At 40.6% G+C, this 21,836-nt stretch overlaps 1 protein-coding gene across 6 annotated transcripts; it reads left to right on the top strand.

Annotated features, from left to right (window-relative positions):
* The first annotated feature begins 139 nt into the window (after positions 1–139).
* On the top strand, positions 140–21,833 carry zfr2 (zinc finger RNA binding protein 2). 6 transcript variants are annotated; one of them, XM_068707357.1, is made up of 19 exons: positions 140–235; positions 4,043–4,298; positions 4,522–4,636; positions 5,645–5,863; positions 8,795–9,120; positions 9,347–9,535; positions 9,760–9,997; positions 10,810–10,985; positions 11,428–11,547; positions 12,063–12,208; positions 12,582–12,708; positions 12,832–13,037; positions 13,929–14,097; positions 15,407–15,581; positions 18,221–18,309; positions 18,898–18,993; positions 19,393–19,504; positions 19,724–19,821; positions 20,272–21,833. In XM_068707357.1, exons 1-19 carry the CDS (start codon positions 183–185, stop codon positions 20,443–20,445), a joined length of 3,084 nt encoding a protein of 1,027 aa, XP_068563458.1. In that variant the 5' UTR covers positions 140–182; the 3' UTR covers positions 20,446–21,833. The 6 variants fall into 6 exon arrangements, with proteins under 6 accessions (XP_068563458.1, XP_068563456.1, XP_068563454.1 ...); XM_068707355.1 differs by having other exon boundaries at positions 12,063–12,226; XM_068707353.1 differs by having other exon boundaries at positions 5,642–5,863; positions 12,063–12,226.
* Positions 21,834–21,836: the final 3 nt, after the last annotated feature.

Here is a 21,836-nt window from a genome sequence, read left to right as displayed (position 1 = left end):
TTTCTCGCTGAGTTTTCGTTAATATCTCACTCAGTGTCGTTTGTTTTTTGAGTCTTACGCAGTTCCGGTGAAGCAGAGCGGTGTTCCCATTGGCTGCAGTAGAGGGGGTGAACTATCTTGACAGATAGTTTCAGGGTTTCTACTGCTGGCTGCCAATACTGTACTGTACTGGAGATGCCAAGATGGCTGCAAGCAATTATTTCGGGTTCACACATGCTGCCGGTCCGCAATACAGGTAATTCAAGAGATGCAGGTTGATGTCAGTGTGTCTATTGTGTCACATTTATCAGCCGCCGGTGTATAACGGTCGGTGGTGGGATTCATGAGCTACACGGCTAGCTTCGCTTGACCCGCTAGTTCGGTTAGCTGACGTTAGCTAGCTGAGTTTGCAGGCCAGCTCTTACCGACACGCTGCTTGACTTAAGTGAACCCCGGTACCGTCATCTTTGGGTATTGACGGGTCAACAAATTACCACTTACAATACTTTGACGTCAGTTATAGCAAGCGTCACGAAGCCGGTTTAGGTAATCGCTGTGACGGGGTGATATTTTGGCCGGTGTTTAGGATTAACAACCTGCACTGAAGGTCCCCCTGTCTCACAAACAGTGTACTTGTACCTGTTATAGTCCGACATGCAACTACAAAGGAACATTAAAATAGATTACGTTACTTATGTTAAGGTAGAACATGAACACCGGTCACCTGTAAAACTCTTAGTAGCATGGATTGGTGTTTGGCAACTTTGGTTGACAGGTAAATCATCTTGACAGGTAATCAGATATAATTAGCATATCATGTAATTATCATTCACTGCAGCAACGTTTCCTGTTTTGTCTGGTGTTTTTGATTTTTTTTGGCTAGCACTCAACAAACCTGTCAAACAGTAGTAGACTGATGTCTTTACAATACAGAGTGCTGCCGTATTCATTTTTCATGTTTCTCTTAGTTCATTCACCAAAGTCTTAAATTGTAATACTAATACTTGATTGAACATAAAGCCTCACAAAACAGTAAACATGTCGCTGTGTTGGAGCTGCAGGAAGGTTTTAGTCTTCATGAGATGCACACACTTGGTGCAAGGTTACAGTATCGGGCGATATTGTTAAAATCCTCTATCACAATGTGTAATTCGATACTGCAAAATCAATATTTAGTGCAATATTGCCAAAAAGCAGTTTTCTCCCATTGGTTGCAAAATTTCCCATAATAAACTCACACGTCCAGAGATGTCTAAAGGAAACACTGTCAAAGTGATCAGTGTCCGTTGTCCTATATGTATAATGTATTTATTACAATTCTGTCTAGGGTTTGCAAAAAGGTTTAATTGGATTGGAACCATGCACTGCATTCAGCAGCATTCTCTTTCATCACATATACAGATATTTTACCAGCATGTCATGAAATAGGAATTCAGTAAAATGACAACCCTCTGCATGCGTGGTGCATTTCTGGCCATTAATTAGTTGTTCACTCCCTAAGTTTACACACAAAATAACTTGCTGTGTACCATTTCTGAACCATTCCACATTCACCTTTAACAGAAATGTTTGAACATTTAAAGGACTCCTCACACCCAATAAACCCTTAATTCAGTCTTCTACATTTGGGTAAAAGACTACGCAGCATCAAGACTAGAACATCTCGGCTCGCTTCCACAAGAGCACTTTCCTGAAGCAGTCTGCATCCTAAATCCTTCACCGGTTGTATAATGAAGCACATGTACTTTAACATGTCACTTTAAGGGCATGAGCCGTCTGCTTGCACTATTGTATTTATTGTGTGGTTACTGAGTGCTGCAGGGATGATGTATTTTTGTAGGCCAGCCACGGACGTTGGCATCAGACTGGTTCCCTCGACAAAAAGCCAATAGGATTCTCTATTGGATTTTGGATTATTGCAGAAAATAAATTCTCTGGCAAACACAAACTTATGATCCTTGCATGTTATGTTCAGCAGGATAATCTGCATAAATGACCGCTTTCATGGTTTTTGAAGCGTGAATGCAATCTGCAGAAGTAAAAATCTAATGTTAGGCTATGAACACACTAGACCACAGTAGCATGTGCGTGAGTATACACAAACAAGGACTAGTTTATTTTATCATTTATCCACTTGTTAGCAACCGCCTTTTTTAAGACACACAAAAGTTCCAAATTTGACAGGAGGGGTATTTACTGACACATTTTTTTATCGTTAAAATATCTTGAGCTGTGGGATTCTGGCATCTAACCAAAAACCCATACAAAAAAACAAACAAACATTGACTTTGCCACAAAGTGGCAACACAAAGTGTTCAGGACTCATTCCTGCAGTGAGGTTTTTTTGCGTGTTGTATGGGATCATATGTTTTCTTGTTGAGCACATCAAAACAGATTAAAAATCAATTGCGGTTGATGTGGCAAATAATTAAATTTAGTGTAATATAAAAAGCACAGGCATCCCTTGTCCAAAACTTTATTTTATTTAAGTATTTACTGAGGGTTCTGATTGCTGTTTTGGTAGCAGGGATGTCACGCCCGGGTCGCACTGCGTGTGTGACGTTGTGCAACCGCTTGCTTTTTATTTTGGCGTCAATGTTAACAGGTTTGAGCAGCCACACAGCGGCTCAGGAGCTGCTTCTCTTCTAGAGATACGAGGTCTCGCCTATTCTTTCCGTGTTCTGTGTGCGGTTGACAGCAGAAACAGACAGTGAAAATGACAGTATATTGACATCATACTATCGACATTACTACAGTTTTGAAGTCTATATCTGTAGATGTAGACATGCCCGGGCGGCCACCACTAGTCAACTTTGGAAAAATGGGTTTTTCCAAATCCCGTCTTGGTACTTTCTATTTTTTGTAGTCAAACTCCTGTATAAATTCTAACGTGCAACATTTTTTAATTTTCCTCGGATCCAGTATATTTTTGTGAGATAATATGGTGTTATGATTACTCCCACAGCATGTTGAGTCGATGCTCTTTCATGACCTTTTAAGAAGTCATTTAATTTTAGCCCACTCGTGTTTTGTTCATCTAGACACTGAAAGCTTAATAAAGATGCTGATATCATCAGTTACCGATGCCGTTGCCAGTAACTGCCGTCCCCATCCCAAACCAGGCCAACAACGACGCTGCTGCAGAGTTCTCTCTGTATGCTGATGTAAATTAAGGTCAATGCAGGGCTGCTCAGTACATCATGTAATATTATTAGTGATCACAATTTTGACCTCCATGATTAATTAATCTGGATTGGATGTTGACGTTTTGCATTTAATTTGTCTCTCTCTTTTTAGTGCCTATATTTAGCTGTGCTAGCGGTGTGACCAAGCGGCAAAAATAAAGCCGATGCAGAACTGTCAAAAACTGTAGTCTTTACATGACTCACTCATTTAAATTCAATATTTTATATAGTTATACATGGGCATCATTTATATTGGGCTGCTGTTTAGTTAGTGAGTTGGTCTGTCCACCACTTCGGTCCAGACTGAAATATTTCATCAACTATTTGATGGATTTACATGATATTTTGTATAGATATTCATGGTGCTCGGATGACGAATCCTGCTGACTTTGGTGATTCCCCGACTTTTCCTTTTGCACCACCACGAGGTTCACATTTGTGGTTTGGAGTGATTTACCTCAACAACTATTGGATGGATTGCCCCGAAATATAGTACAGGGCACTGACATTCAGAATAAATGGTAATCACTTTGAGGATCCTCTGACTTTTTTAGCTTGCCAACATTAGCATGTAGCTCAAAGCACCGCTCGCCCCTAGTAGAAGACTCTTAATCTTGTTAAAACATCCATACACTTGAAGAAAGTTTTGCTAACTATGAAGTAAGTGTAATTTAGAAATACTCAAGTGCAGGTAAACTATTACAAAAATGGATTCATTATTATGATAACTAGAGTGAAATGATCCTGTCCGTGCTAGCATTTTTCATGGTTTCCTATATTGTAAACCAGTCTCACTCTTAATCAGGCATCAGAAATATCACACCATGATGAAACAGACAGTAAATACTTTAATTTTCCTTCCCTCTCCTCTCCTTCAGTGCCCAGCCTCCCCCGGCCTATTCCCACCCCTCTACAGCCAGTTACAGTGTCCAGCAGGCTCCAGCCGTGGCTCATGCAGTGACTGCGTCCTATTCTCCAGCTCCAGTCCAGGCAGCCAGGCCTGTGGTCACTGCCCCTTACCCCACCTATCAGAGCCACCAGGCTCCCCCTGACTACGCATACAGGCAGCCAGACCCCCCGGCCCCCCCGCAGCCCACCACCACCCCACAGACGTACCAGGTATACCCGGAAACGGTGAGTTGCTTTTTTTATTATCTCTTCTGCTCAGTTTCTTATAGCATGATGTCGTCATATTGGATGTAATGTAAATCATTTTGTTTAGGGTCAAATTAATTGATTTTTAGCCACTAAGACAGACAGCAGTGCATGCCCCTTTTGCACCAACACTAGGATTGTCTTATTTTTTAATCTTGCTGCTTTCCAATTTGATCAAATTCTCTCTTGTAAACATCAGCAGGACAACTACAGCTATGGGCGTCCTGCAGCTGTGACCACCTATGACAATAAACAATACTACCAGACGAGTATAGCTTCGGCTCAGAGGACACACACAGAGAATTACTACCAGACTGGTGAGTCACTTTATTTTTGTCTGTTTACAGCTGATGTACCACTACATATGTGAAACAAGTTTGATAAACCCTTTTGTTGTCACTTGAGTCAGCGTTGGTTAGATGATGACAAGTTTAAAATTGAAAAGAATCCAGAGGGGTGGAGTTAGAAATCAGTGAGTTTACCAGACCTCTGAAGCCCGCTCCTCATCTCGGATTGAGGCTAGCCGCTCGAGGCTACATTAGCAGCTACTAGCATATCACACCCAAATGTATGATCAAATGCTCAATGGTTGAGTTTTGGGTAATGTAGGCGCCAGGTTTTGACAAGGAAGAAGAATGCTGAGACAAAGACGATATTTCTGGACTGCTGCATTGATTTTGATGTGTTTTTTTTTTTTTTTAACTGTCCATTGTTAGTCCCACAACAATAAAGGAGTACGATGCTAAACCATTGGAGTACTCTGTTAGAGTCTTTACAATAGAGCATGACTGATATATCAGAATGGCAGGTATTATTGGTTGATTTTAGCTTATTTTGGATAATAATGATACTGGGTTATATACCGGCTGAATAGTAATGAAATTATTGATTACTGTATTTGTGTGTGTATTTTAAATACATAAAAGTTCATATCAGTTTCACAAAAAAATATTGTTGACTGTTGTAAAACGAGTGTTTCAGATCTTATTAACTGTGTAAAACACTGACATACATCCCTCAGTCTTGCTGGGGGATTTGTGGGTCATCTGTCCTGGTGTTGTTAATTCTCATTCACTTCTGAAGATGTGGTATGATATACTGTATGTGGAAGGTGTCTGTTGCTCATTAGCTTGTGAAATAAAGATCCTTCCTGTGCTGCCAAAACCAAAAACTCTCTGACAGGCAGTCCCAGAGGATAGGATGGATGTCTCAGATTTCTTTTGCTGTGTGCTCTTCTCACTCTAATATCGTTCCTCTCCACCTCTACCCCCTTTTTCTCCTCTTTGCCCCCCCCCCCCCCCCCCCCCCTTTTCCTATATCAGTAGGAGTAAAGAGCGCTTACAGTCCAGCCCCCACCACCGTGTACAGCCAGCCTCCTCCCCCCCAGAGGCAGGTAACGGCCCTGAAGCCTCTGGCCCCCTCTGTGTCCACCAGCTACAACATCTACCCAGTGTCCACCAGTGTGCAGCAGCCGCCCACACCCATTTCATCCTACACCCTCGGCTCCACCTTCGGCTCCACTGTTGCGGCCACCACCTACTCAGGTAAGATAAGACAAGATATAAGATAAGAAAGAATTTAATTCATCCCAAAGAAATATCTGTCCTGATGAGAATAGTTAATCAAAGCAGTCCGAATAAGAGACGGTGTGCAGCCACATATGTTAATGTATTAAAGTGACAAGAATTATCTAATATCTTGGTTCTTTTGTAGAAGAAATGTTTTTGAAGTCGTGAATCGATTCAGAATATTAGAAGACATCAATCTAGATTTTTCCCTTCACTCCTAGGTGTGGGTTTTTAAAAACCCGTGACCCACGCATCAATACTGCGCAGGATTGTTTCTGACTCGTGTGATTCAAACATTGCTAATGTCCAATAGTCAAAATGTATTGGAAAAAGTTAGATGTAGTCATTGCTGCACACATCTGTGTTAGTGGGGCGGTTTAGCAGCACTCTAACAGCATCCTGGAATTACATTCATATCATGCCAATAACAAAATGTATTTATTTTTCTCAATTTTAATTTTTTCAGGGTGATGATTCAACATTTAGGCTTCATTTGAAACCTCAAAGGAGCTTTGAATCTACAATAAATAAATATATACAGTTGTGGTCAAAAGTTTACATACACTTGTAAAGAACATAATGTCATGGCTCTCTTGAGTTTCCCCGTTATTTCTACAACTCGGATTTTTCTCTGATAGAGTGATTGGAACAGATACTTCTTTGTCACAAAAAACATTCATGAAGTTTGGTTCTTTCATGACTTTATTATGGGTTAACAGAAAAAGTGATCAAATCTGCTGGGTCAAAAATATACATACAGCAGTGCTAATATTTGGTTACATGTCCCTTGGCCATTTTCACTTTAATTAGGCGCTTTTGGTAGCCATCCACAAGCTTCTGGCAAGCTTCTCGTTGAATCTTTGACCACTCCTCTTGACAGAATTGGTGCAGTTCAGTTAAATTTGATGGCTTTCTGACATGGACTTGTTTCTTCAGCATTGTCCACATGTTCTCAATGGGATTTAAGTCAGGACTTTGGGAAGGCCATTCTAAAACCCTAATTCTAGCCTGATTTAGCCATTCCATTACCACTTTTGATGTGTGTTTGGGGTCATTGCCCTGTTGGAACACCCAACTGCGCCCAAGACCCAACCTTCGGGCTGATGATTTTAGGTTATCTTGAAGAATTTGAAGGTAATCCTCCTTCTTCATTATCCCATTTACTCTCTGTAAAGCACCAGTTCCATTGGCAGCAAAACAGCCCCACAGCATAATACTACCACCACCGTGCTTGACGGTAGGCATGGTGTTCTTGGGGTTAAAGGCCTCACCTTTTCTCCTCCAAACATATTACTGGGCATTGTGGCCAAACAGCTCGATTTTTGTTTCGTCTGACCACAGAACTTTCCTCCAGAAGGTCTTATCTTTGTCCACGTGATCAGCAGCAAACTTCAGTCGAGCCTTAAGGTGCCGCTTTTGGAGCAAGGGCTTCCTTCTTGCACGGCAGCCTCTCAGTCCATGGAGATGCAAAACACGCTTGACTGTGGACACTGACACCTGTGTTCCAGCAGCTTCTAATTCTTGGCAGATCTGCTTTTTGGTGGTTCTCGGTTGACTCTTCACCCTTCTGACCAATTTTCTGTCAGCAGCAGGTGATAGCTTGCATTTTCTTCCAGATCGTGGCAGTGACAAAACAGTGCCATGCACTTTATACTTACAAACAATTGTTTGTACTGTTGCTCTTGGGACCTGCAGCTGCTTTGAAATGGCTCCAAGTGACTTTCCTGACTTGTTCAAGTCAATGATTTGCTTTTTCAGATCCATGCTGAGCTCCTTTGACTTTCCCATTGTAGCGTTTGTGGGCGTTTGTATCCAATGAGCCCTATTTAAATGGCCTCAGAGAAGTCACCAGTTGTAGTCACTCATAATCACTCACAAGAAGTTAAGAGGCCATGCTATGAAGCTCATTTCATTGACACAACTTTCTAAGTCACCAAAATTGCTAATTCATGTTGCTGTATGTATATTTTTGACCCAGCAGATTTGATCACTTTTTCTGTTAACCCATAATAAAGTCATGAAAGAACCAAACTTCATGAATGTTTTTTGTGACAAAGAAGTATCTGTTCCAGTCACTCTATCAGAGAAAAATCAGAGTTGTAGAAATAACTGGAAACTCAAGAGAGCCATGACATTATGTTCTTTACAAGTGTATGTAAACTTTTGACCACAACTGTGTATATATATATATATATATATATATATATATATATATATATTCTATACAGCCTTATTGTATATCGTAGTAAAAACAAATAAACATATATCTGAAGTTGCTAATGAGCAGAGCTCAGAAAAGAAAGTCTTGGCCTGGATATCAGCTGGTTACACCAGAATCCCACAAATAGAGCCCCTTGCCCCCAGAGGCTTATCTGTAGTCAGACCAATAGGCGATGGGTTCAGAGATTGGACTTCTGTTGCTCCTAAAGTAGTGTTCTTATGGTAAGAATGGCCTCTGAGCAATGTGGAACAGTGTTACCTTGATGGCTCACATTACCTCAGTCTTTAGAAGAAAGGATTTAGCGGAGAGGTATTCAGTTGGTTGCAATCTGAAAGTGTCACAGGTTGAACTACTGTAGCTGGCGAGCTGAGCTGTCACTCTGCTGGTTCTTGAGATTAACAAGTATCTTCTTGAGAGAAGTCTGAGAGAACAAAGGTGTGAGCTGATTCTGAAAGGCAGGGACAGGTGAATACAAACGTTAACACCTTGCTAATTCAAGCTTACGTTTCTTATGACATGTTTTTGATGTTACTGTTGGGATTGACTTTGTCCGTCTTGGTCCAAATGTTGGTGCAATTACAGTGCCGGTAATTGCTTGCGTGACCGCTGACTAACAAGTGACCCATATATTGAATGCTTCTGTTCTCTCTGTCCTCACTGTCTTCCTCCCGCTCTCTCACCCTCAGGCATTAGCTACTCCAGTTATGACTCAACCGGCTATACCTCCACACCCACCCCCTCCTATTACCAGCCGGCCCAGCAGACTCTCACCCAGCCGCAGCCTCCACCTCAGCAGCTGCAACAGCCCCAGCCCCCCATTCAGCCGCCCCCTAAGCAGCTGACGAGCTCTTCCTGGAGCAACTCGGGCAGCAACATGGTGACAGCCCCGACTGTAAACACCTACAAAAAGCCCACATTTCACCAGAGCAAGCTGCAGAAGCCCAAAGGGCCTCCCAAGCAGCCCCAGCTCCATTACTGTGACATTTGCAAGATCAGCTGTGCAGGCCCCCAGGTAGGAGTTTATAATGAGCTTTATAGAAAGCTTTTAACTGAAAAGCTTTATTGTGTTGTGCATTACTGAGCTTTGAATAAGATATACAAACACAACAAAATGAGAACAAACACACTATAATATCAACATTTAAGAACAGAGTACACCAATCCGATTTGATTGTATTATATTGATTTTATCTATTTGGAAGCTACACCTTGCTAACTGGTTTGATTTACTGCACCAGACGTACCGGGAGCACCTAGAGGGCCAGAAGCATAAGAAAAAGGAGGCTGCCCTGAAATCTGGGGGGCAGACTGGGGCCAGCAACGGGCCCAGGGGGGTCCAGACCCAGTTACGCTGTGAGCTGTGTGATGTCTCCTGCACCGGAGTGGATGCCTACGCCGCACATATCCGTGGCGCCAAACACCAGAAGGTTAGCACAGCTGTGATCACTTCTCTTAAATATCGGCCTCTGTAGTAGATATTGACGTAACATGCTTTCTTTATTGAACATGACTGTGGTGTACTCATGTGATGTTTCAATCTCAGCTGCCAAGTCTTGGAACAAAACCTGCCTTAAGCATTTGTGATCGTATTTAGTATCAGCAGGCCTAAATGTTTGTATCATCCTCTGTCCCTTTTGTCAACCTTGGAAAGGTGGTGAAACTTCACACCAAGTTGGGCAAACCTATACCTTCCACTGAGCCAGTGTTGGTGAATTCGGCCCCAGTTGTCACAACATCGACAGCTGGGAAACCTCCAGTCTCTACATCCACTCCGGCTTCTGTCTCAACCACTTCAACTCCGACTGTGACATCCAAACAGGCGGCTGTAAACGTCAATGCAAAACCAGCACCAGTCAAGAAACCAGCTCTTTCCAAAATAACTGTCATTTGTAAGTTTGCTCATTTGTTCCGTTGATTATTAGAGATGTTTTTCTCCCCCATTTATTAATGAATAACTACCAATCTGAGCTTAATATCTACCTCCATAATATTCGTTTTCAGATAGTTTGAAGACATTTTGGTTGTACACACCAAAGGTGATAGAAATAGCTGTCAAGAAAGGATGGGTGTGAGTGTTGGTTTTGGTTAGGTGTTTCCCAACCTCCTAGACCATCTGACGGTGAATACTGATCCTTTAGTCTTAAAATAGTGGCATGAAGGTTTGAACAGGATTATTTATTCCTTCCTCATCCTTGCATAAACAAAATGCAGAAGTTGAAATGCAATTTTGCCCTTTCTTCTTAAGCAATGTGCACCTGCAAAATAAGATAAAATGAGTCAGTGTTTTTTTTTTCTCTCAACAAATGGACATTTGAATTAAACAATATTTAGCTTTTTGTGTCATTAATGTTTTTATTTTGAATGTTTAAGCTTCAATTTTACCAACTAATGATACAACTTACTTCCAAACTTCATATCGTTCTGCTCTAAGGACATAGTGAATCCTTATTAGTGTCAACGCAAGGTCAAATTTAATCAACAGAATGAACTGTGCCGCAAAAATTTAAACAAATCAAATAACTTCTGGTTAACACAAATACTGCTACAAAATGCTTTTCAAGAGGGAATCTTGAATGGTAGTCTATCAATAGTCATTTACTTGCCTCTGGAATAGGAAATAGAAATTAGAGACTAGAAATAGATGTTTAGTATCGTTCTTTAAATGAACTCACTAATTTGTAATATTTTACCTGCCGCATAGCCAATAAGCCAGTCAGCGCTCCAGCAGCTGCAGTGACGGCGGCGGCGGTTGCAAAGGTGGAGGAGCCCGTGCAACAGTCCGTTCAGAGAATGGACCCTCAGAGTGACGATGAGGACTGTGACAGAGCTGGAGGCCAGGGAGACATCCAGCCAGTGGGACACGACTATGTAGAGGAGGTAAGCAGGAAACAAGAAGCCTGTCGGAGTGATATATGTTGGTTCATATGCAAATTGAAAAACAGTTATAAAGTAAGTAAGGGTTTAATATCATTTTAGGAACAGTTTAATTTTTTACATACAGTACTTTGATCTTGATTTTCACAGTAGTCTACAACATGTGAGTTAGAGACCAAGGTCTTTAAATGAATACTGTCTTGTAATCTGTAACATACTCTACTACTTTACAGTAAAGATTGGTTTCATTCATTATTTTAACCAAATTTGTTCATCAGTTTTTGCAGCAGACTCAAAAAATCAATTTCTCAAGCTTCTTGAGAGTTTGTTGTACTTCTACATCAAATATGTTGTGTCCTCTTCTTATAGTTACAGTAAAGATCATGTATGTGGCTTCGTTGTCCTGCATGATGTGTATTTACCTGAACTAATCTGTCTGTTTCAGGTCCGTAACGATGACGGGAAAGTGATTCGATTCCACTGTAAACTGTGTGAGTGCAGTTTCAACGACCCTAATGCTAAAGACATGCACCTGAAAGGCAGAAGGCACAGACTCCAGTACAAGGTAAGAAAGTCGGTTCCTGTCTGACTGGTTATACAGAGAGACATACTCGACAGGGCTGAGATACATACTTTCAAAGGTTTTTGGTGTTTTAAATTACATGAACTGTCGAGCAGGGTTCTGTTCACAGCAGATGATTTTCCAAAACAGTCTAATCTCTTTCCTCCTTTCTTCTTTTGGTGGAACGGCAACAAAACGGGGTATTTCATATCGTATCTGACCAGGAGTGAGTTTGAATGGATGGACTAGTTTAAGAGACGTACAGTTTTCTATGAGTGGGTCCGTATTTTGTTGCACACATGAGACACAGTTCCACCAATGGCGTCACACTATTAAGACGCCAAGACTTGATCTTGTCTCTTAGGTTTCTTTTTTTAAAGAAAAATAAAAGATCTTCGAGTTAAAAATGCCAGCTTTATTTTACATTGAATCTACATTGAATCCCTTGTGCACAGACTTTCATGACATTCTTGTTACATTCCCTCTACATTTTTTTCTGACTCTCTGTCTCTATGTAGAAGAAAGTCAACCCAGAGCTTCCTGTGGAGATCAAGCCTAGTAACCGGGCCAGGAAGCTGCAGGAGAGCAAGCTGAAGAAGCAGAAGCAGAAGGCGGTGCTGAAGAGACAGAGAGACGATGAGCAGCGCTGGCACATGGAGATGAGGTCAGACTCGTGGCCAAAGTTAGTAACCTAAACTTCTTCCACTTTTGACGTTCAATTTGCAAGTTTCCTTAAAGAATAGACTAAAAAAAAAGTGTAATTCAGAAAATTGACATACCAGTCCTATGCTTTAATTGTTGTTGCAAGAGGAAATGCCCGTTTTGTAACCTTGGATTATCTTCAACTAACACAATGTTTTTGAGAAGAAACCTCTGTATAATAATGTCTTCTATGAGCAACTCTGGTTCAGAATTAATGTTTAGGTAATGTGCTTTCTTATGGACTAATTTGTACCATTAATGGCAGCCATAACAATCCCCTGTTGGAATAAATGATTTTTAATGAATGAGATTAAAAACGTTCTCTTCTCCTGCAGACGATATGAGGAGGACATGTACTGGAGGAGGATGGAGGAGGAGCAGATGTACTGGGGGGAGCAAAGGCGCAGGATGGCTCCTCCACCCCTGATGAGCCGCCCTGGTATGCCAGTACCACCTCTACTGGTGAGCAGCGCAATTGCAGTTATTTTCTTTGTTTTGTGTTGTATGAAACAAGCTGACAACAAACATTCACTCAAACTTAATTCCAAGGGTGATCAATATCTCTATTTCCTCCCCCTTCATAAGACGTGTGTGCGTCGGCCAGACTCCCCTGATGACCGTCACATCATGGCTAAACACTCGACCATCTACCCAGTAGAGGACGAGCTGCAGGCCGTTCAGAGGATTGTCTCCCACTCTGAGAGAGCCCTGAAACTGGTGTCAGACTCCCTGCTGGAGAAGGAAACACCAGCTGTTGATACCGCTGCTATTGAAGGAGAAGATGAAAAAGGGTAAAAAGTTATCTCTGGCATATAATGTACATTTATCTTTTGGCATATTGGTATAAACAAGGATTAAGGTACCTAAACGAACTGTTTTCAACCACTGGGCCGGGGCCTACTGGTGGACATCAGAGCTCAGGTACTGCTCAGTGTTAGATCAAATTTAACAAATGTTTTTTTGGTAATTTACAAAGCTATCTATTTCTATATGTTCTATAAAGAAAAAACAAAGTTATTTAAACAAAGCATAATTTCATGAATAGTTATGTTTAAATATATCACCACGCCAATCACAATACATCATCAGTTACAGACCAACGTGTTTTGCCACCGTTAGCTAGCTAATGTTCACTTAGATGCAGTGACACAAAATGGATCTTTTATTTATTTATTTTTATGAAAAGTTGATGTTGGAGACGACCTGCAACAGTAAAAGCTCCAAATATGTGTGGAGAGGAAACCTGACCCTGAATACATACAATTTGGCAGGCAGTGATGGGTGAGGGAAAGTAGAATGTTTATGTTGGTCATTACAGCAGAGTGTGGCATCACATATTTACAGCCCAATTTATTTTTCTCACTTTTTTTCTCAATATCGAAATTTCAAAGGACCACTTTGGTCCTTTGAAATTTCGACCTTTGCTTGTGGTTGTAATGTAGGTTGTTGTCATGTGGATAATGGAACATTTATTCATGAATTATAAGCCTTATTAATGAAAGGCAAACAATATCTCGGGTATCACATGTCATTCACGATACCCAGCTACAGGTGTACGCTCGTGTAAAAAGCAGGAGCCATCGTTAAATAAAATGTCCATTATGACCCGAGTCTCTATTTGTGAGTCATCAAGTTGCCACAAAAAGAAATCACTTCAGCTGAATTATTTGTTGTCTTGACAGTGCTGAGAACTCGGGACGGCTGCTGAAAGGTGTGATGAGGGTGGGTATCCTGGCCAAAGGCCTGCTGCTTCGTGGAGACAGAAATGTCGAGCTCATCCTGCTGACTGCTAAGAAACCCACCATCACTTTACTGAAGAATATCGCCAAGCATTTGCCCAAAGAACTGGAGGTAAGAAAACGTCACCAGTTAATTTAGGACATCGGTTGAGGTTGAGGGAGGGAAGAATTGTGGTAACCTTGGAGTTCACAACACTGACAATCTTACATTTTAAGTTTTATACCAAATTATGTTAGGATTCCATGACATACTGTACACCAGGGTGTGTGGGATCATACAGATGAACTGTAAATCCTGACAAAAATGGCAGGAAGAAGCTTCCTTTGCCAGTTTTATCAGTAGTTTGTTAAAAAATGTTGTCAGATGCAGTAGATTTTTAAAAAGAGGAAATTGTCATCCACTGCCTCATGACTTGTGTCATGAGAGGTGGATGCTCTATGTAACCATAGAATAGGAACAAGAAGTTCTAGCTCTATTTATAAAAAACAAACAAACAAACGAAACATTGTGATGTAGTATTTATAATACTCCCACATGTCGGCAGCCAAAACCCAAACCCACAAAGAAATTCCACTGCTAAATCACTTCATCCTAGACCGGTTTCTCTCATATGCTTGAGCAGCTTATTGATCATTGGTGAACATGGACCGCTGTCCTCCACAGCCAGAAACAACACAGAAGTTTGTCCTCCACTCATGCATTAATGATTATGATCAACATCGTAACAGTGAAAGTAAAATCAGTAGAGTTGACTCTCTGTAGATATACAGTACACGTTTTGGTTGTTCAAAACTGTCCCTTAGAGATTGTGTTAATCAATTAATTTTGTTTTATTTTTGTTATTAGAGGAATTTCTGGCTGTTTGTTCTACATCTTAGAAATACTGTGTGGTTTCTAGCTTTGTGAGAGATGTTTTCATGCACACAAATGATTGAACTGCTTCCAGCCTAAAGAGAAAAACTCATGTGAATTTTTTTAATTTACCAGCCATTTAAGATCCACAAGACAGAGGATTGGCGCCAAATATAAGGTTGCAATGTGTTGTAATTCCACACTGTTCCTCCCTCCTGCTTTAGCTGTGATGAGTGTTTCATTAAAGGTGCTTTTGACTGATCTTTAGATTCACTGCCTGGTTATGACACCTGAATCCTACAGAGTGAGATGGGGCTTTTTCTTCTCAAACTGCCCCGTTGCTTTACTAAATATTACAACAATTTAAGGAATTGTTGAGAAATATATTTGTGATAATATCACAGACCCTGTTTTTAAATAAGGGAACTACCTTGAGAAAACACAATTGCACAACCCGTGGTTAAAAACAGAACAGTATTGCCCTGTAACCTCGCCAAAGAAGGCGATTCTCCCCCTACACCCCTCCTCCTCTGTAGTGAGTAATCCCAAGTGTCCTTTTAACCGGCAGACATTTTCTGAAGATCAGTATGAGGTGCAGGCTCACCCCGAGGAGGCGAACATCGTGATATTTTCAAGCAAGGAGCCCAAAATGCAGGTGACCATTTCTCTCACCTCGCCGCTGATGAGGGAGGACCCTGCTTCTGAGAAGGACAAGCAGGCAGGAGGAAAAGCGGCTGAGAAAGGTTAGAGAAGCCAAAGCTTTCAGTACCACGACCAAATGTAAGCGATGTGTGTAATACACTTATATATATATACATATATATATAGAAACCCCTTGTTCCACCCTTCCACCCATTAGTAGCCTAAATCTTTAGGCTGAAAAGCTCCTAAATTACATAAAATCAGAAGTGGGACTTTTAATCAAGCCCACGTATAAGTTGTTTTCTCTTTAACCCCTAAAATAAGAATTAACTTGCACATTCATTTGTCCCACTTTTTTCATTCCCCCCATTTTTTGCAGTTACACTAGTCCCCAATTTCTTTATTTCTTTTCCACAACATGGGAATCAAAAGCCGGGCTCTCCGACCTTTCTGTGCCACTAGGGTGTGTGTTTATCTTGTGAACACATGCTCAGATGAGACCTTTGGGACACTATAATGAGAGACTGAAGGTGATGATCAGTGTTCAGATAATGCCTAGGGATGAAAAATGCTTCAAATGGTGATAATATTTTCACAAATATCCTTATTTTTAAACTTGATAATCGTCGTGCTTCTTGCTGCATTTTGGTCGCGACACCTTTTTAGGGGATTTTGAGGTCCAGCGACTTCCCATTCCCTCGTCTCTCATCCCTGTATCATACTGTGGCATTATCAGTGACGAGGTGTTGGAGTGTCACTTTATCGCTTCACAATGATCAGTATTGAAATACTAAGATGACATTAGTAAATCCATTGTCATTGCTTCCCCCCTCATTCAACGGTAAAGATAATAAGATCATTGTGTTGCAAACACTCCTCCGCCTGCGCCAATAACTGTCAGTATTTTAATGTGTTTTTTTCCCCCCATTTGGAAAACATGGCAGAAATGTTTTCTGTGGCCGTTGTGTTTTATTTTATATATTTTGTTTGGGTTTGTTGATCAGTGCCCCTACTTCTGTATCAGCAGACCTAGGCAAGCCAATGGCTGATCTGAAGACCACACTTGTTCACATACCACTAAGAATAGAAACATTAAAGGAACCAGGTTGCCCATGTTCATTAAGCTTTGTAGAGGAGGAAACCCCTCTTGTTCACGATCATCAGAGGGGCTCAGCGGCTGCTAAATCAAACTCCCCTCTCTAAGAGGCATGATAAATATGGGTCTTTAATTCTAAGTGGTATGGAAGTGTAGACTTCAAAAAAGTGGCTTTGTTTTTGTTATGTATTTTCGCTGTAAGGAAGCCGATGACCTCTGTTGTTGCTACAGTTCTAGTGAACATAGAAGTGTGGAAAGCCCCAAAGCTGCTCTTGTGAAATATACCTTCGTCACAGTCATCAGTAACCAAGTTGAATGTTGTGGACAAACCAGTCATTTTAAGTATACTTTAGTTTCCTCAAACATTTCATTAACATCGAAATCCAACACACACCTGTACTACTAATTAAGTTATTCTTGGGCTTAATTGGTTTGTTTTTTTATGTTGGTATTGTCTTCAGAATGTGGAGGCATGAAGGACAAAGTATTCTTCCTACTTTATCCGCTGAAGAAGTTTCTTTTTAAACATAGTTGCAGAGGAGTAATGGGAAAAGTTGCTATCAATGCAAATTAGGGCCAATTAAAAACATTTGATGTAGAAGGGGATAAAGTCCATGTTTCATGATCAAAGCTGTAGAAAATATATTTTTGGATGTAAAGCTTTTGAACTGTTTCAATCAAAAAAAGAGGAAATCCACAACTCAAGAGTTTGAGTTTATTAAGAGAAAATGCTACAATGTGGACAGCTTACAAATTGTATCTTATATCCCATAATTACTCATTTCCTTCATAAAAGGCATGATGGGACTTATGAAAAAAACAAATTTGACATGATTGAGATTTTTCTGTTAAAAAAAAATAGTGGGGAGAAATGTCAAAGGATGGGACTCAATGATCAGTTCCTGAACTGAAGAAAGGTTAAAAGATATTTTAGAGATCTTGAGAGGGAAACAGGCTGATGGTCATATGATAAAACAGTCCTAATGCGTCGTTCTTACGCAGATATTTTGACTTGTCATAACAGGAAATCGATTGACGATAACTTCCTTATAAGTGTCCAGATAAGCAGCATGCTCAGTGTCAGGGTCCTGGCACGGACACACCTAGACATTAATAGGTTATTAGTCACGTCCATGTTTGACAAGTCAAAATGTCTTTCTGGGAGAAAGATGCAGTCAGGCAGACGATAATGGGGTCCAAATTTGAAGTCACTATAAAATCAAAAGCACTTGTCTGGTTTAGTCATCTTAAACTAAAAACTTATTATAAACTCCACCATTCTTCTCTCTGAATGCCTTGGATTTCCTTCTTTTTTTGCATACCTTTCTGTAACTTTTCACTCCTAAGAATATATCTGCAAAACACACAAACACTTTAGACTTCCTTCTTTTTGATTTAATGACCAATGGCTTTCATTTTCTCTCATATCTTCCCCTCATAATTTTTTTTCACCAAACAAACTGAAACAAACCTGTAATTAAGGACGCAAGGAAATGTCTGGACACATGAACGTCCAGCGTTTTTATAATCTCGTCCCTGATCGGCGACTGTACATCAACACTTACTATGTATTGCATAGTCGTCATTTGGGGTTTACATTAGTTTGACTGTAAGTCATGAGCTAGTGCATGTTATCTTCACCAGGTGTGGCTGAAAAGGAGCCTACTGATCTTCTGAACAAGAGGAAATGTCTGGAGTACCTGGCTGCTCTCCGTCACGCCAAATGGTTTCAGGTAAACGCATCACAAGCGTGTCAAAATGTCCTAAAAAGGTCTAATTTGTGATGAGATATTTATGATATATATATATATATATATATATATATATATATATATATATATATATAGTATTATATTGCAGAAGTGGACGAGTGGGGGAAACTGATGTCGCTTCTTTTTAAGGCTAAAAACAGACAATTGTTTTTTGTGTTAAAGCAATACCAATGAGGATGTCATTTGTAAGCAGACATTACTCAGAATTCTTTCTTCTCTGTGGCTTTACAGAAGAAAAATCACTGTTTTACCAATGTAGCATTCAAGATTATTTATATTTCGGTATCTGATCAGTCCAAACATAATGACGACAGCATTCTTGGTAGGACTGATTCAAGTTGTGATTCTCAATCATTTACATTTCTTTATAGTTTTCTGTACAATCATAAATGATTTTGCCTTTTTGTTATTGAAATACACACATTTAAAGTCACCAGTTAGATATTATAGGGATATTGTTAGACGTCCAGTCTATCTAAAAATGAATGCTTTCCTGTTAATTTATGTTCCCCCCCCCCCCCCCCCCCCCCCCCCCCATTATTTCTGAAGGCTCGTGCCAACGGGCTGCAGTCCTGTGTGATCATCATTCGGGTACTGAGAGATTTATGTCAGCGGGTTCCCACCTGGGGAAAGATGCCCGGATGGGTAAGAAGCTTCCACTCTCTGTTGTGTTTTTACTTTGTTAATGCAGTATGAACCTTCTCCTAGTGAGGTTTTATAATATAATGGGTCATTTCTGCAAGCATGTGCATCGTTGTACGCTTGATTAGGATTTTCCGTCCTCTTCTTTTGTGTGTCTGTCTCGTCTGATGTTGTCTATGAGAGAATAATAACATAAAAAGTAAATGTACAAACATTCAGTGCTGAATGCATGCTGTATTAGTATCTTGTGTGAGGAGATTACCCATCAAATGTCTTGACCAGGTGTTTTAATGCAGATTTGAGACAGGTAGAGGAGTACCTATAAGGGTACTTCAATCAGCTGTCTGCAGTGTCTTTTTCCATTCAGTGTGTCTGCTTCCCTCCATGCCTTCTTCCCTTCAGGCGATGGAGCTGTTGGTGGAGAAAGTGATCAGCAGTGCTGCAGGCCCGCTCAGCCCAGGAGAGGCCATGCGCAGAGTCCTGGAGTGCATCTCTACAGGCATCCTGCTACCAGGTCAGACAGACGTTAATGTGATGTGAATAGGTTGATTCTTTCACAGGATACAGAACTTTTATCACTTTTTATAACAGGGACATTTTCATCGTCTGTTGTGCATCCCTCTGGTGCAACAAAACCAGCTTGTGTCAAACTTGAACCACTTAAAGGAGAATAATTCTGATTTAGTAACTTATATTATAACATTTACATGTTTAACTTATTTCCCTTATTCAGATGGACCAGGTTTGATGGACCCTTGTGAGAAAGACACTACGGATGCTTTGGAAAGCATGATGCTTCAAGCCAGAGAGGACATAACTGCCAGTGCACAGGTACCCAGACAGCATTAATGCCATGCTGCTGAAAAGCCTAGATTGGCTGGAAGGATTCACTTTTGATAATAATGCTTAAACGGGACGCATTAGTTTGTTTTCGACGTTTGTTTTCAGGACTGCAGCAGTGTGAGGTTTAGACCAAGACCTCGTGGGAAGGTTATTTATGTTACCACTAACAGAACCACGCACATTTACCGTGTTTGATTTTTGTTGACATCGAAATCAACTCATGGTGAGAGGAATGAGAGGCCTTTTAAAATAACGTTATCCACAGTGAACCTTGTAGTCTGCGTCTGAGGGACATCTGCTGCAGAGGAAAGGAGAGAGGACCACAAACTTTGCTGCACATCATACCCTCTCCTCTTGTTTCCTCTGTGCCATTAACTGTCAAATAAAATGCCAAAAAAGAACTACAACTGTACTCTTTCCTGTTTTCTCTGGTTCCAGCATGCTCTGCGGCTGCTTGCATTCCGTCAGATCCACAAGGTTCTGGGTATGGACTCACTGCCGGCGTCCAAGGCCAGCGCTCGCAACCGCAAACGTAGACGGGACGGCAGCGACACGGGCGACGGGGAGGGGGAGGGCAAAAAAGACAAGAAGGAAGAAACGGAGAGTGCTTGACCTCTGCCTCCAGAGCGGAGGCGTATGCTAGTTTTAGAGACTGGTAGAATGTCACAATTTTCAACTTTTCTTAACACGCAGCTACATACATATGAATATAACTGACTGTACATGTTACATGTCTACCCTTGAATTAAGAGGAGTAAAGTGTGGGGAGGAGACTGAAGCTTGAGAATTTGTATTACAAATCCTTCTCTCGTATAGTAATTTCCCACAGATTTAGTGTCTTTTAAAGTGTGCAGAGAAAATTGGCACAGTAAAAAAAAATACATGAAAGTGACTGACTATAATTGCACACTAACTACTGTACTGACCCTTGCTCCTGTTTATTCATAATGGTTAAACCACTACCGTCAAGTACAGTCATATTGTTTTCTATTATGTTAAATCATCAGCACCTTAAGCTGTATTTTCAGCAGTCTGAACTCACATGTTTGAGTCAGAACTCTGAACTAACGTCGGTGCATGACATTTGTAAACTGTTTTTTTCAGTCTGTGTTAAACAAAGGAAAAGAAGAGGGTTCAAGTTTAGAAGCTTTGAAAGTGTGTGAAAGGTCCCAGAGGACTGACTGTGTTTGAGATCTACACTAATACAGTACTGTGATGTTCATTGTGCCTAAGAGGACACGGTAATAAAACCGTGTGACGCTGTTGAGCTCACCTCTACAGTCGAGTTGAAAGGCTACACTAAAATGACTTCGCTTTGAAAATACGTCATTGAGGCTTTTGAAAGAAACGTACGAGGATACAGAAGTTCTGCTTTTTGTGTTGGTTTTTTTTTCTATGGAGGTCACACTGGAGAGTAAATCTGTCTGAGCAGAGAGAGAAGTCTTGTGTTGCACAGTCTGTAGCATGCTGAGGGAATGAAGCACTTAAGAAATGACAATGTTACTGAATGCAGCCATAATTTTATCATTTGAATAATATGCCTAGTAATCTTTTTTCTTCCAGAGTACGGTTAGCAGAAGAGAGAAGCTTTATTCTGAGAAATAAGACTGAATATCTACTGTAATCATCAAGTAGTCCTTTGACTTTCTTCCTTGTGCCTGCATCATGTTGTGTATTACAGAGAAAGGGGAACATTTATGAGTTGTTGTTTTTTTTGTCAGGTTGATATTGTAATGATATAATTTCACAAAGATGTGGGACAGGGAAGACACCGTTGTACAACTCTTTGGCTTAAAAGTTGATGTGAGAGAATTAATGTGCCGTTTTTAGTTTGATTTTCATTTATCAAGAGCATCACATAAGTATCGCTTATTTTATTTCTGAAGGAAATTCTATTTTGTGTTTAAATGGAAAGTGTGAACGTTGCTGTCCTTTATTATTTGAATGTCTTTGTAGTGTTGCCTAACATTAAGGGGAGATATTAAAACACTTTTAAGCCATTT

Source organism: Cebidichthys violaceus, unplaced genomic scaffold (assembly GCF_023349555.1).
Source record: "Cebidichthys violaceus isolate CVI_PGR_0920_01 unplaced genomic scaffold, fCebVio1.0.p SCAF_13, whole genome shotgun sequence".
NCBI lineage: Eukaryota > Metazoa > Chordata > Actinopteri > Perciformes > Stichaeidae > Cebidichthys > Cebidichthys violaceus.
The sequence above is the reverse complement of the archived record's forward strand: the minus strand, read 5'-3'. Positions and strand labels throughout refer to the sequence as shown.